Source organism: Opisthocomus hoazin, chromosome 4 (genome assembly GCF_030867145.1).
Source record: "Opisthocomus hoazin isolate bOpiHoa1 chromosome 4, bOpiHoa1.hap1, whole genome shotgun sequence".
NCBI lineage: Eukaryota > Metazoa > Chordata > Aves > Opisthocomiformes > Opisthocomidae > Opisthocomus > Opisthocomus hoazin.
This window is the reverse complement of record NC_134417.1, coordinates 93286062-93299581: the sequence shown is the minus strand read 5'-3', so window position 1 is coordinate 93299581 and position 13520 is coordinate 93286062. Positions and strand designations below refer to the sequence as shown.

The window sequence follows — 13520 nt, the reverse complement described above, 5'->3', positions numbered from 1 at the left end:
AGGCTACATCTGGAGGGTGGTCTGCATGCAGTGCACGTGCTGCCAGAGGAGAGTATTTGTTACGCAGTCCATTCTCAGTATGTGCATATCTGGAGTGCAGTGTGCGTGCAGTACATGTGTGATGAGGTTGCACATGCAGGACACCGTGTGTGCAGCGCACATGCATCTGGAGGCAGTGAGAGGCGCGATCAGTACGAAGCCCATGTGCAGCATCTGCACATCTGGTGAACATTGGCATGAATGCAGCGGGTGCGCAGCCAACGTTCAGGGTGTGTGCAGTGAGCATGCACCCAGTGTGCGGTGTACATTCAGGGAATGCACGTCTGGCATGCGGTGCACGTGCAGTGAGCCGACACCAGCTGCGCAGTGTCTGCGGGGTGCGTGCATCCCTGTGTGCGGTGTGCGCATGATGAGCACGACCCTGCTGTTCAGTGCACGTGCAGTGGGAGTGCGTCGGACATGCGGTTATTTCCCGAGAAGTGCAGAGAGAAGGTAGGAGACATCCACTCCTGATACTAACTTGTGTATCCTGTGGGCGTCCCTTTCACTGTTAAATCCATCCCTCCAACAAATCTACCCCTCTCAGAGGCAAACCCTGTATTTGAAGACTTCACACTTATCTGCCCTTTGTGCAAAGGAAATGGACTACAAAAGGCTACAGAACTTGTGGCCACTAAAACACTTGCAGAATTTCTTGTAAACTACTGATCTTCATGTCCACTCTAAATTTAGTAGCAACTATAGGAGTAACTATAGTGTGCTGGGCTGTTTTCTCTGCCATCAGAGACAGCATCCTTCGCTTGGCTGTGTTGAGCAGTTTCTGGCTCCACCCCAGCAATGGCAGCAATGACCCCACAAATGCTGATTGTAAAGCGCTTTAAGATCCTTTTTGGGGGAAAAGCTGAAAGGTAAGAAGTGAATGGGTTAGACCCATATCTGAGATCTGTTTTTGAAACGGTGATCCTGCCTTTGGGGAGAAGAAGGAGCTAATTGACCTATCAGGGTCCCATTGTGTCCCCGACAGCTCTGTTGCCCGGTTAGCCATGCATGAATTTATGAATGGATTTATACCCTCTTAAATCCTCAGCTCCAATAATAGAAATCAAAAATAAAAGCTGTGTTTTTTTCTCCTTTGGAGGAGATTGTGATAGTAATAACAGTTGTTTGCTATGCTATTATAATACAAATTATGACAAGTGGAACTTCTGAGGTATAAATGAAAGTGGGTTTTGTTCCCTGCATTTGAAATGTAGTCACGAATCTCCGGATTATGTGTTATGTGGAATAAAATATGGCTTGCTTCTTGCTGCTACTTTCATCCTTGGGACAAAGATGCTCTCGCTCAGTCATCCAGGTAGTCTGGGCTGTAAGTGAAGTGCTCTGACTACATGAAGAAAGAGAGAGCATGTCTCCTGAAACTAGGACTACTCGTGCATACATGGACATTAAATATTTTAACAACCTTGCCAGTGTCCAGTGGGAAATGAAACAGGAGGGAAAGGGTTGAGAGGACAGGAAGGTGGTGACAGGGATGGGTTCTGGGACTACATCCTGTGAAGTGCCTCCAGAAGGGGTCTGCAGTCTCCTTTGGCTCATGTGTCTCACAGATTCGGGTGCTGGGGTGCTCTGCTATCCAGGCAAATCCCCCTGACCTCCTTTTGCTCACTGCAGAGAGGTGCGAGCACTTTCAGAGCCAAAGGACACACATTTCATTCCCAGTGGTATATGTCCGGGCCTTAGCTTGAGACTGCACAGCGGGAGCTGCTAAGTCCATCTGTAGACACCACGTGGCTTTTTGCTGCGTGGAGAATTTCCCTCCACAGCTATTGCCTGGGTCCTGCTGTCTGCTAGGAGAAATCACTGTCAGCCACCGAAGGGAGGCAAATTTGGGGGTCAGGGTATCACGACTCAGCACCCAGCTCCGTCTGCAGATCACTAGGTATGGTTTCCCAAAGGACAATCTTCTAGCTGTGAGCAACACCTTTCATCCCTCCCATCCCATGGTCTCTGTGACAGCAAGAAGGTGCAACAGCCAGATCTGAGTAATGGATGGCGCGGATTCAAAGTGGTGTTTAGGAGTCTACATCCCCTGGCAGGGGTGGTGGAAAGGGAGGGCAGACAACCAAAATTAGGAGGGTGAGCGGTCATTTTTGGATCTCTAGGTAAAGCAAGAGCATGGGGAGTTTTGAGGAGTCAGTCCAGCACTTTTACATGGCTGGGGTCCCCTTCAAGTGGTCTGTCCTTCATGAACATTTGGGTCTAGGGTGGAATTCCCCTTATAAAGCCTTAGCTATCTAAAAATCAGCCTTCTAAATTGAAGTCAGTCATCTGAAGGGGTAATAGGGACAAAAAACCCTAGGTGGTCTTCCAAGGGAGACAAACCTCTTCCTGGAGATGCCTCTTTCCGTTTGCTACAAAGCGGGTCTAGAAAACTCCAGTTGCAGGCAAGTCGAAGAAGTCCAAACATCCCACCCACCATCCCCCAAGATGTTTGACCTAAGTGACACTAACACAGCCCAAAGCCCCAATGCAACCTCCTGTGACTTGCTGAAGAAGCACATGCCAACCCAGTTTTGTCCTCTAGGAAAGCCTGAGGCTTTTCCAGTCTAGTGACAACTTGCTTAGGTAGAAACAGAGCCGCCTACCTGAAGTATCCCAGGATAAGGACAGCAACTGTGAGGGATCCCAGGGAGATGGAGTATCCAACAGTATAAATCAAATAGAGGCGATCAAAGACCTCCTGCAGTACAAATGATGGAAAAAATAGCGTCACATTAGAACGCGCCCTACTGCATCGTAACACAACCGTGGTAGCAGCGCAGAGATTCAGGCTATCATACCTGCTGGGGGTGTACAGCTCTGGGTCTGGGAAACCTTTAGCAATCACTCTTGATGTCATCTTTTTGACACAAGAGCAGCTTGGAAAGCAGTATTCATCTTTCCTAATGACCAGGGGAAGCCAGGATTTCTGCAAGGGACTAGTGATGGAGTTGGGTTAATCCCATGCCTGGGAGTTTTGCAGCATTTTCATCCCAAAGGAACCTAAAGCGCTTTACAAACTCTCAGCCAAATCCACAGATTGCTTCGCAATTTTTGCTTGAGCAAAATGCCCGCTGACCTGCGATTTTTGCTGGAACTGTAAAATTTAGCCTTAAGGCTATGCCATACCATTGCTGAATGACTGATGTCTGGGCTGGTGGAGTGTCAACCCGCCACAGAAAACCTGGGGAGGATATACTTTGGCTGCGGGATATGAGAAGTCACCTGCATTTATTTTTCTTTTTTAAAATCAAAAACAACCTATGACTATGGTTATCTAATGCAGACACAACTTCAGCTTGCCAAAGTCCCACTGGAAGAGGCCCTGTCACAGTAGAGCTCGTAATTAATCCTGTAGTAGTTTTTAGTTCTCCTGGCCCTCTGTATTTTAGAATTGAGCTTTGAAACCTTGAGCTTTCCCTTAAATATTGAGAGGCTTTTCTTCATCCTGTGCTGAGGCATGCAGCTTAACTCAGGAATTAGTAAATACCTGCCTGAAAAGGGTTAAAATGCCTGCTAGCATCCCAGCTTGTACCGCCTTTCATCGTCTGAAATTAGAAGTAAACCCCAAAGAAACCAACCAATTCAGCATCTTTCTCCTCGCTCCCTCCTCCCCTGCCTCCCGCCTTTTCCTCACCCCACCCGCTGGGTTGCAATAACATTAGTAACGCTGGGCTCTGAATGACAGCTCTGATTTTGATTTGAGGCTAGAAATGCTGTCCTGGAATGTGAAACCTCAGCCCTATTACATCAGAATCCCCAGATATGTGAATGTTTCTTTGCGGTTTCCATTGGTAGAGTGGTGCGCCTGCCAATATTTATCTAGCGTGTGTGTATGTGCGTATTTATATATATATATCTCTCTATATATCTGTGGAGGCAGCAGCACTAAAAAGCCAATGTGAGCAGATTTGAGAGCTTTAAGGGAAAAAACAAAAGCTCTTTCCCTTCAAAGACTGGTACACTTTTCCCACTGCCAAGCTGGAATCCTCTTTCAACTGGAAAACATTTGTGTCTATGGTGAAAGTTTAAAAAAAAATAAAAAACCTACTCTGAGTTTAGAGTCCATGGTAATATGGCAGTTGTGAGGCATTACCATGTCCAGCTGAACAAAAACGTCCCTGAGCCCCATTCAGAAATTTAATCGGAAAGATCCACGTTCCTATCGGACAACGCCACCGTTGTAGGAGCAGTGGCCTTGGGAAGAGCCCGCTGATTGGCCGGTAGGACGTTTTTGGAGGCTGTGGTTAATTCCTCTGATTAACCACAGGGCCTCTTTTTGAAAGGATGTTGAGTCAGAACTGCCAAGACATACACATGCACACATGCATGCATGCACACTGGTGTGCCTGCTTGCAGACAGAGGTGCCACCAATCTTATTCAGTGTCACGATGGGGAGCCTTCAGGGGAGGTGATTTTTTAGATGGGGTGCTTACGTCCTTGGGGGAAAGCCTCAGGAGCAAAAGGCTGAAGTTCTCCAAAAGGCTGCGCAGGGCAGCCTTTCGAAGGGCATCTTGTACTCATTAGTTCCCAGGAGTGTTTGTCCTCAGGAATGGTGAGACCTGGATTTACCCAGGAGGAAAAATAAAAGCTTTAAAGGCAATTCTAGGTCTCACTCATCTCTTAGTACGAGGGAGGTCCTAGCTGGGTGGAAACCGCAATGCTGAATCAGGAAAGGTGCTCCAGGTAACAAAATATTGAGTCATCTGCCAGTTGAAACAACCACCTACATGGTTTGTGAACCCTCTCTTTGGAGCTGAGAGATGGGAGTTTAAATAATTCACAGAAGACCACAAAGGTCATGCATGGCCAAGCTATGAACACATCTTGGACCTCCATAGTCTCAAGACAATGCACTAGCTATTAGACCATCCTGCTACAGCAGGTGCTTCACCTGATCTCTCTTAGAAATCCACGCTGAAGACAGACTGACCATCACTGGTCATGCACTGACCTGCTGGAAGACACAATTCACCCCACAAAAATCTGTCCTTGCAACACCATGAGACTCTCATTTAAAAGGTATGATACTTTAACCAGTGTCATTTAATTTGACTCCTGCACTAATCCTTCACTATTTCAACTGTTGACACATGTGCACTCAAAAAAAGACAAGCTGAAAGAAAGCTAAAGGAATACCAGAAGGATAAAACCTCAGTATCTACGGTTCCTGGAGCTGGGGTTGTCAGCAAAATATTGTAAAACTCACAATACAGTACCAAGATTAGGGACCATCAGTTTCAAGACTGGTGTCCTTGAATGTTGCTCTGTGCTCGCTCCATCCCATGCCCTGCTGGGATGAGCTAACGATGGGGAAGGTGAGGGATGAATCTGATCCCCTGATAGGACAAGGGGTAATGGCTTTTGACTGAAAGAGGGTGGATTTAGATTAGATATAAGAAAGAAATTCTCCACTATGAGGGTGGTGAGGCACTGGCCCAGGTTGCCCAGAGAAGCTGTGGATGCCGCCTCCCTGGAAGTGTTCAAGGCCAGGTTGGGTGGAGATCTGAGCAACCTGATCTAGTGGAAGGTGTCCCTGCCCATGGCAGGTGGGGGTTGAAACAAGAAGACCTTTAAGGTTCCTTCCAACCCAAATCATAGAATGATTCTTCCCATCTCTTAGAGCTTTCCTGTGCCTCTTGCATCTGCCATTTCCCTAAGGAGTCCCCAGCTTGTCCCCTTCCCCTTCCAACAGGGCCAGCAGAAGAATGCTCTGGAGGCCTTCCCTTCACATGGCTGAGCTAGTTGTGGTTGCTCCTGGAGGGTGCTAAGCAGGATGAGCCCCTCCGATATGCATGAGCCCCCCTGATATAGATGAGCTGGTTTTGGGGTTGGTGAAATGACTTTCCATCAAGTCATGCACCACGCATCCTCTCTGGCTCATGGTCTGTTGTGCTTTCTGGCACCGCACAGCCTCAGGGCACTTCTTTTTCGTCATCCTCTCTGATCACACATCGCAAAGCTCCACCAAACCATAGCCATCTATCTTGTATAACCAGGTGAAATGATCTGTCTGCAGCGAGCTAGCCCACCTGATCCTGCCTTCCCAACCTCAGTTCAGCTGTAACTCAGAGACTGACAATAGACTAAACCGTGAAAAACGTAAGTACTATTTCAGATGCATTGCGTGCTGAACCCGTAACAAGATCTCCTTTTCCCCCTCCCTCTTGGTCTGGTGGGAGACTTCCTCCCCGCTCCCCTTTGCATCTCAGCTTTCCACCAGCCTGACCTCAGGGTAGAAACTTCACAGCAGCCTGGTGGCTGTGGGAGAACAGGAAACCAAAACAGAGCTGGAGGTGGCTTCTGCAGGAACTCAGAGAGTGCGTGGAAAAAAAAAAATAAACAAAACCTAGCCACCATGGGCATCCACGGGTTGGATGTGCCCCCCTCTCACAAGGGTCCCTGCATTCCCCGCTCCCTGTGGTTTGGATGCCTTCCAGGTGTGTGACCCTCAGAGCAGCTGGCTGTTACATTTTCATACTGTGCTTGGGGCTTAACCCTCCTCCTAATTTGCCCACTTCCACCAATGGGGAGGTAATTTGCATTGATCTGAATCCAGAAAACTGTTTTCCTCTGCAGGACGGCTCAGAGCTACATCAGAGCACCAGGCGTAGGGTTTCGAGGCCCCATCCATTGCGAAACCACGGCTGTGCTTTTGCTCTTGCATTGCAGCCAGCTGTAGGACAGTCTGCAAAGAGTATTTTTGCTCCCTCAAACTCTAGTACGGGTGCATGGAGTTTGTCATAGTGGATGTGGTCCTCTAATTTAGATGTCTATGGTGTGGAAGGCTCTGTCAGAGCTGGCCACCTGAGGTCCCAGCAGTGGTGGGAAAGGGGCGCTTTAAGCTACAATTCATTCATTTTAATCACAGAGTGGTGCCCTCAACCATCAGCTGCTTTGACTGGATTGTCACAAGAGGAGTCCAGGGTGACTAGCTCAGATAAAGATGTTTACTTTTATATAGCGAGTCCCATCCATCCATCTGAGTCTCAGGTAAGAGGTCTTGTCACCCTTAGGACTCAATCGAGTTGTTCTTCCACGTGCCTCGTCATTTTAGACTCCCAAGTGTCCTGTCTGGCTTCAAGATGCTTTTACAGAAGGCGATGAATTTCCTGTATCTCTTATGTTGTATCTGCAGTTCCCATGCAGTTGTCTCATATACCCTAGGACATCTTATTTAACTCTGGGTATAAACATAACCTGTTACAGTGTCTGAATGAAATCTTCAGGGCTTTGGTGTGTCCTGTTTCCTCCCAGTGTCACAGGGAGGAATGTGGGTGTCTGAGATGTGTGTTTTCTAGGTGACTGGTGGAAAAACCCTGTTCTGAGTATCCCTGCTTTGCGCCCTGTATCCATCTTCCTTCTTTCGTCCTTTTTCTTTCGCCCTTTTTGAGACAATGGCAAGACTTTGCAACATTTAGGTCATGAAGCTGAAATGGATCCAGTGGTTCTTTGAGGGGTTGCCAGGCTATGCTGAAGGGTCGGATTAGCAGTATATGAGGAAGAAAGCATATGTAAGGGCTTTCCAGATCAAGTATCTGCAAAGTTTCTCAAAGCTGCTGAATCAGATGTTGCTAATGACATGTTTGAAATTAGCAGGGGAAACATTTTACTGTTCTGAATGGTAAGCAATGCCAGAAAGCCTCTGTCACTAGTTCTACTCACTGCTTTTCTTGTCTTTTTTAAAAATAAAAGATGTGACTAAAAAAATTTAACAGCAGGGAGAAGGGATGTTTGCAAAAGGCACGAAAGAGTCACCTATTTCCAAAGCCTAAGGGAAAAGACTGGGTGCTGAACATGACTTTTTGCTACAGAATTCTGTTCCACTCATCTATACAGGTGACAGGCACCAGATCCCCACCATCTGGATAGCCACTGGGGTCAGCCCTCAGACGAAGATACCCCAATTTAGAAATGTAAATACGCATCTCTGTGTGTGTTGTCTATGTTCCCATAATAGTCAACAAGGAGAGACCTTCGCATTCAGTTGCCTACACCTAAGTCCTAAGTGCTGTGTGAGAAGCCTGTAAGTATCCATGTGGACCTGAGATGCCTTTCCAGAAAAGCATGGGGCTCATAAACATCTACCAGTCTTGTGCTAATACTGTGGGTTGTAATTCCTCTCCAGCGGTGCCAGGTCGCTAAGTGTAGGCAAAAAAACTGGACCCTTTAACTGCTTTCAGCAGAGCTCTATAGAACAGTCCACAAAAGAGAAAAGGAAAAGAGTGGGAGTAGACCCATGTGTCAGAAGTCAGCATAGCAGTTTGGGTGCCCCATAGATGTATTAATGAAAGATACCGCTTCTCCATGTCCTGCCCAGTTTATCTACAGTGTTCATAGGCACAGGGCATCCAGGAGGCCACAGACAAAACGAGCTGAAATTTAACAGAAAAAACGTTCTCCAAATCCTGTGCTACAGCCACAGACTGAGAATGCCCCACAGCTGCAGGGTCTTGGGGGGCTGTAAGTGGGGACAAGAACACCCTTCTCTTGCCAGCTTTCATAAACTGTCCTTCAACATCTACTATGGGCCAGCAATGGTTAAATATGGGGTACAAGGGGACTACTTCTGACCTTGTGTGTTGTGTTGTGTTATGAGAACCCTCACGTTTTCATGTAAAGTATTATTATGTTGCTGTCATAAACCATCAGACTTTCCCAGCAGACTCTAGTCAGAAACTGTTATCTGCAGCATTACACAAAAAGATTCTACAGAATTTACAGGAACCCACTAGACCTAACCTATAGGCATGAAATCAGGACGGCATGAAAGAGCTGCTTGCAAGAATGAAGAAGACATTTCAATGATGCATTTTTTTTTTATTCCTACCTATATTTTAAAACATCAGCCCATCTTTCATAATGCGAATGTATGACGCTTAGATGATATTTCATCTGTATAGCTCAGTACACACTGTGTAAACTTGTTTTATTCCATCAGTGTGAGGCTGCACAAAGTTGTTGGCTTTTAAAAGAACCCCAGAGAGCTCCAGGAACAAAGGCCAGGCATCGAAGATTTTTGATTTGAACAATGGAGTTTAGATAAAGCAGCTCTGCAACATGCTGTGCCTTTCGCATTGTGTTTGGTATGTGATGGATTCTGGAGGCCTCTCTGATTGCTCTAGAAGCAGTGAAACCACCATGATATAAACAAGCAGTAGCAGATGAAGACAGGATTGGTGGGCTGAGGTTAGATCTCAGGAAGGTCCATCTTGTTAGGCTGATGTTTTCCAAGCTGAGCTAACCTCCCAAGTTGCTGGCTCATATTCCCTTTCCCCATGATTTCAGTAGATGTAGGTCACATTTAGCCTGAAGCTCATCCTTGAAAACAGGATGGGTTTGACCTGCTTTAAAAAAAGATGTATTTGGCATGAGTGTTGTTTTTGGGGAGGTGGGAATGAAGGAAATTTCTGCTTATTGAGCAGAAAATGTCATTACTCCTGCCAGTGTCTGAAAAGATGACCGGAAAAATGACCATGCTGAAGGTGCTGTTATTGGCTGGCAGTGTGAAAGGGAAGGGGTCTATGATCAAAGGGCTACTATGGTTTTTGGAGAGAAATTACCTATAAAGCTGCCTACTGATGTCAGGGGCATATCAGGACTTCCCACCTGTGCCACATTTTATCCAAAAATTGAGGAGCTCCGAGAAAACAGGTCACCATGACTTCTAACTTGAAGAGAACTTGAAGAAAGCTGCAAGGAGAATGGCAAATCTGGGCCAGATCAAAGGTCCTTTTAGCCCTGCTCCTGGTCTCCTACATGCCCAGGAACAGATGCTTAGGGAAAAGTGTAAGAACAGAATAAATGTAGAATAATATAGAGAAATATATACCTATGTGTCTATCATCTAATGGTTAGGTAGCAGTGATGTATACCCACTCCCAACAGTCAACAGCGAAGTGAAACACAGTAGACAGACAAACAGCTGGTGTTTAACCACAGCGCCTTCCTCAAAGAGTGAACACCGGCCAATCCATTTCCCTTCCTTCCCCTGTCCTACAGTCTCTAAACACTCCATGGAAAATATACGAGGCAGAGCTGCCTGGTCAGGGTGCTGGGGTGGAAAGCCACAGATCTCTCAGCTTATCTGTTCAGAGGCAGGGAGATTTTCTGAAGATCCAGGGTGCAACTGGGATGGGGGTGCCCATGCATGGCTCCTGGGGAAGGAGTGGGAGAACAGGATTTTCCACCCTCTCTGCTGCACCGGTGATGTCTTATCTTAAAAGCTAAATATAAGAGCTCAGGGAAGCAGCTCATGACATAGCTGTGGATTTCAGCACTGCCCCAACGGTGCAAAAAACTGTCTTATCTTCCCATGATGTGCTGCTGAGATATCTTCATAGAATCATAGAATTACAGAATCATTAAGGTTGGAAAAGACCTCTAAGATCATGAAGTCCAACAGTCACCACCATGCCTGCTAAACCATGTCCTGAAGTGCCACATCCACATGTTTTTTGAACACCTATCTTCCACTAAAACTCCTTCCTAGACCTTGCTAAACAGTTGTCTTCTACAGAGCGTGCGCAAGACACTGTTGTTCATGGCAAGATTAATGCTATCTGCAAGGTATTTGAAGAAACACACTTCAACATCCAGGAGCAGCCTACCTACTCTCCTGGCTAAAGAGAGGACATCAATCTTTGGGGCTGTCAATGCAGCGTCCTTCAGCAGTGCTAATTTTCCCTTAGAAAATGGTCCAAGAGCAATTGCTCACTGGGCCGTTACAAGCTGTTAATTCTCCTGGCTCTGATGGCTTTAGCATACTTTGCTAATTTCAGAAAGCGGTTTCCGTGCTGCGCTGTGTGAAATAATCTTAGTTATATGGTTCAGGAAAAGGCAGTGAAAGACACAAACTTTCTTTGGGGTCCTCTGTTTGCTGATTTAGTTAATCTTGTAATTATCCCACAGTGGCAAAAAAGAGAAAACTACATTCTTAGACAAACAGACATGGACATATATATATGTCTGCACGTGCATGGACGTGGGTGTTTATTTAGGTGTGTGTGTCTGTATATATAACTATCTATAGATACAGGCCTATTTCAAGAGACAGCAATGCAGAGAGATACGTATATATAGATAGTCAGAGACAGACATTTTTTTCTTCCTAATGCTTTCTAATGCATGGTTTCTTAAAAGTTCCTCTGGTTACATCTGCTCGAATGCTATCCTACTCAGAGTCAGCCCATGATCTCCTTTCAAAACGTTGGTTAAATGCAGCTGTTACTGGTGACGCAAAGATGCTCTTCCCCAGGGGGGAGAAATAATAATAGAAAACAATCTCCCTCTCAAGACGACTAGTCTATCTTGCCAAATTCCCCGATTCTGACATCTCTTGACATATTTACTTCAAGAAAAAAATCAAAGGAAGGTTTATTAATACCAGTGCTTCAGAGCCATGCTTGGGTGTGGAAGAGAAGAGGCTTTCTTTACTCTCTGAAAGTCATCACCCAAATGAGAAAAAAAAGAAGGTCATTCTTTTTCTCTTTTATTTCCACAGAGCTTTTCATACCAGAAGGCCCAAGAGATCTGCAGTAGATGTATACACATTTCTCCACTTGTCTCTAAAAAGCAGCCAGCCCTATGGTAAAAAAAGGCAACTACATGACAGTGTGCAGCATCACTACGAGGTGAGTGCAGGGCTGGACCGAGGAAAGCAACCTCCTGCAATTACAAGGTTAATAATGATAATAATAATACTGATAATAATAATAATAACAATAATACTAATAATAGAGAGTAACAGATGCTGTTCAAAAGCATTTGTTAATCAAGATGCAAGTCCAAAGCTGGGGGAAACGTGCACTTTTTCTAATGCTCTTTGCACTGGGCAGGCATCACTTAGGCAATACCATGTTGTCCATTTAACCTGAACAGTGATGATGGGCTAATTTGTCTTACCACTAAATATCATTAAATTGGCCTCTGTCTAGCTAGAACAGAAAACTCCCGGCAAAAGATGACTGAGCCTTGTGTACAGAATAATGAGGTTGATAATATTTGGGAAGGTTTATTAAAACAGCTCTTAAAGGGAGAGGTCATGAGGAGCAGTAATTTTCCAAGTAAAAACAGAGGTTGAGAATAAAAACGAAGTCTTCTGCATCGCGACACCTCATCTAATGTCTCTCTGTCAGGAAGCACAGTCCAAGTCCCCTGTCTGTGCAGTGACCACCTCTACACTCAGGGGACACAGAAGAAGACAGATACATGAAACCCAGGACAACAGACTTTGCTTTCAGCCTTTTATACCAGCCTGAGGGTGGAAGGTCTCTATTCCCTCTTTGTGCTGGTAACAAATGGACAACTCTTTTCTTCTTTGTACACTTCCCCTACCAATTTACCTTGACCAAGTCCTGGCTGCCATCATGGGAAGTTTAAAAGAAAGGACCTCCTTTCCCTAGGGGAAATCTAGGAGACTTGTTCAGATTGGAGAGGTCTGCAGCAGATGACTCCTACCTCAGAACATGGCTGAGAGTGATGGGACAGGGGAGACAATGACTTCAGAGAAGTCAAGAAGTTGTGCAGCTTAAACTCTCAGTGTGAGCAAGATGCTCAATGACTCCAACATCTACTCCAGAATCTTCCCAGAAACCTCTGGGGCTAAAATAGTTCTTTCCACTAGACGGACTGGGAAAAAGTAAATCCCACCAAACTTGTTTTAAAAGTGAACATCGTCCAGCACTGAGACAGTACGCATTCCTATTAAGTAGCTGGAGCAGTACCTGGTGTATACAACCCTGTCTGTTCCTTGACTGCACGACATAATGCATGCAGATACTCAGATAACCTCTTTCCCACAACTTCCTTCATATGTTGTTTCACCGTTGATAAAAAAAAACACAGAAAAAAATAATGTTGTGGTTAGATTTAAAATTAAGAACATTCTCCCAAAGGGACTGTGTATCATCTTCAAGCCTGCTCCCCACCGTGAAGGTTGTGGTTAGACCTTTATCTCCAACTGTCTGAAAATAAACCTTGCTGCAAAGGATCAGCCCCTAACACCATACCTCCTACCCAAGGAGGACATCTTCCAAGTACCGCAGAGAAAACAGAGGTTTCTGCTAAATTCTTTGCAAATTACAGAAATAAAGCAGCAACTGCTAGTGGGTGGAAATGTCTTTCTCTGCGAAACAAGAAGGTTACATCCTTTCAGGTGACTCCACTGACAGCTTTGCTGTCACGTTAGCACAGAATTGCTTCTGTTGGGCACTCAGCTTGGGAGACATTCAGAAGCACTACAGAGACCCAGCGGGGCTCAGACCCAGACGGAGAGGTAGGAAATTTCTGCCAGCTACTATTTTGCCAGTCACCTGAATTTGTGTAAAAATAAGGCCCATAGATCAGATGTACAGATAGACACCTTTTTTTTCATTTTTTCATGGGAGCATACCAAACCCTCTCCAAGTGCCATGAATCCCTTTCTAGCTTTCGACTGGTGTCCCTATTTCAAAATTGTGACTACACCAGAGTTAGTTAA

General features: G+C 45.6%; 1 protein-coding gene across 1 annotated transcript in view; it reads right to left on the bottom strand.

The window, feature by feature from the left end:
• Window positions 1-13520, bottom strand: part of PTH1R (parathyroid hormone 1 receptor) — a 130574-nt gene that overhangs the window by 27715 nt on the left and 89339 nt on the right. The window contains exon 5 of the mRNA XM_009938327.2: window positions 2646-2740. Within this exon, the coding sequence (XP_009936629.1) occupies window positions 2646-2740 (95 nt within the window). The remainder of the gene's footprint in view (window positions 1-2645; window positions 2741-13520) is intronic.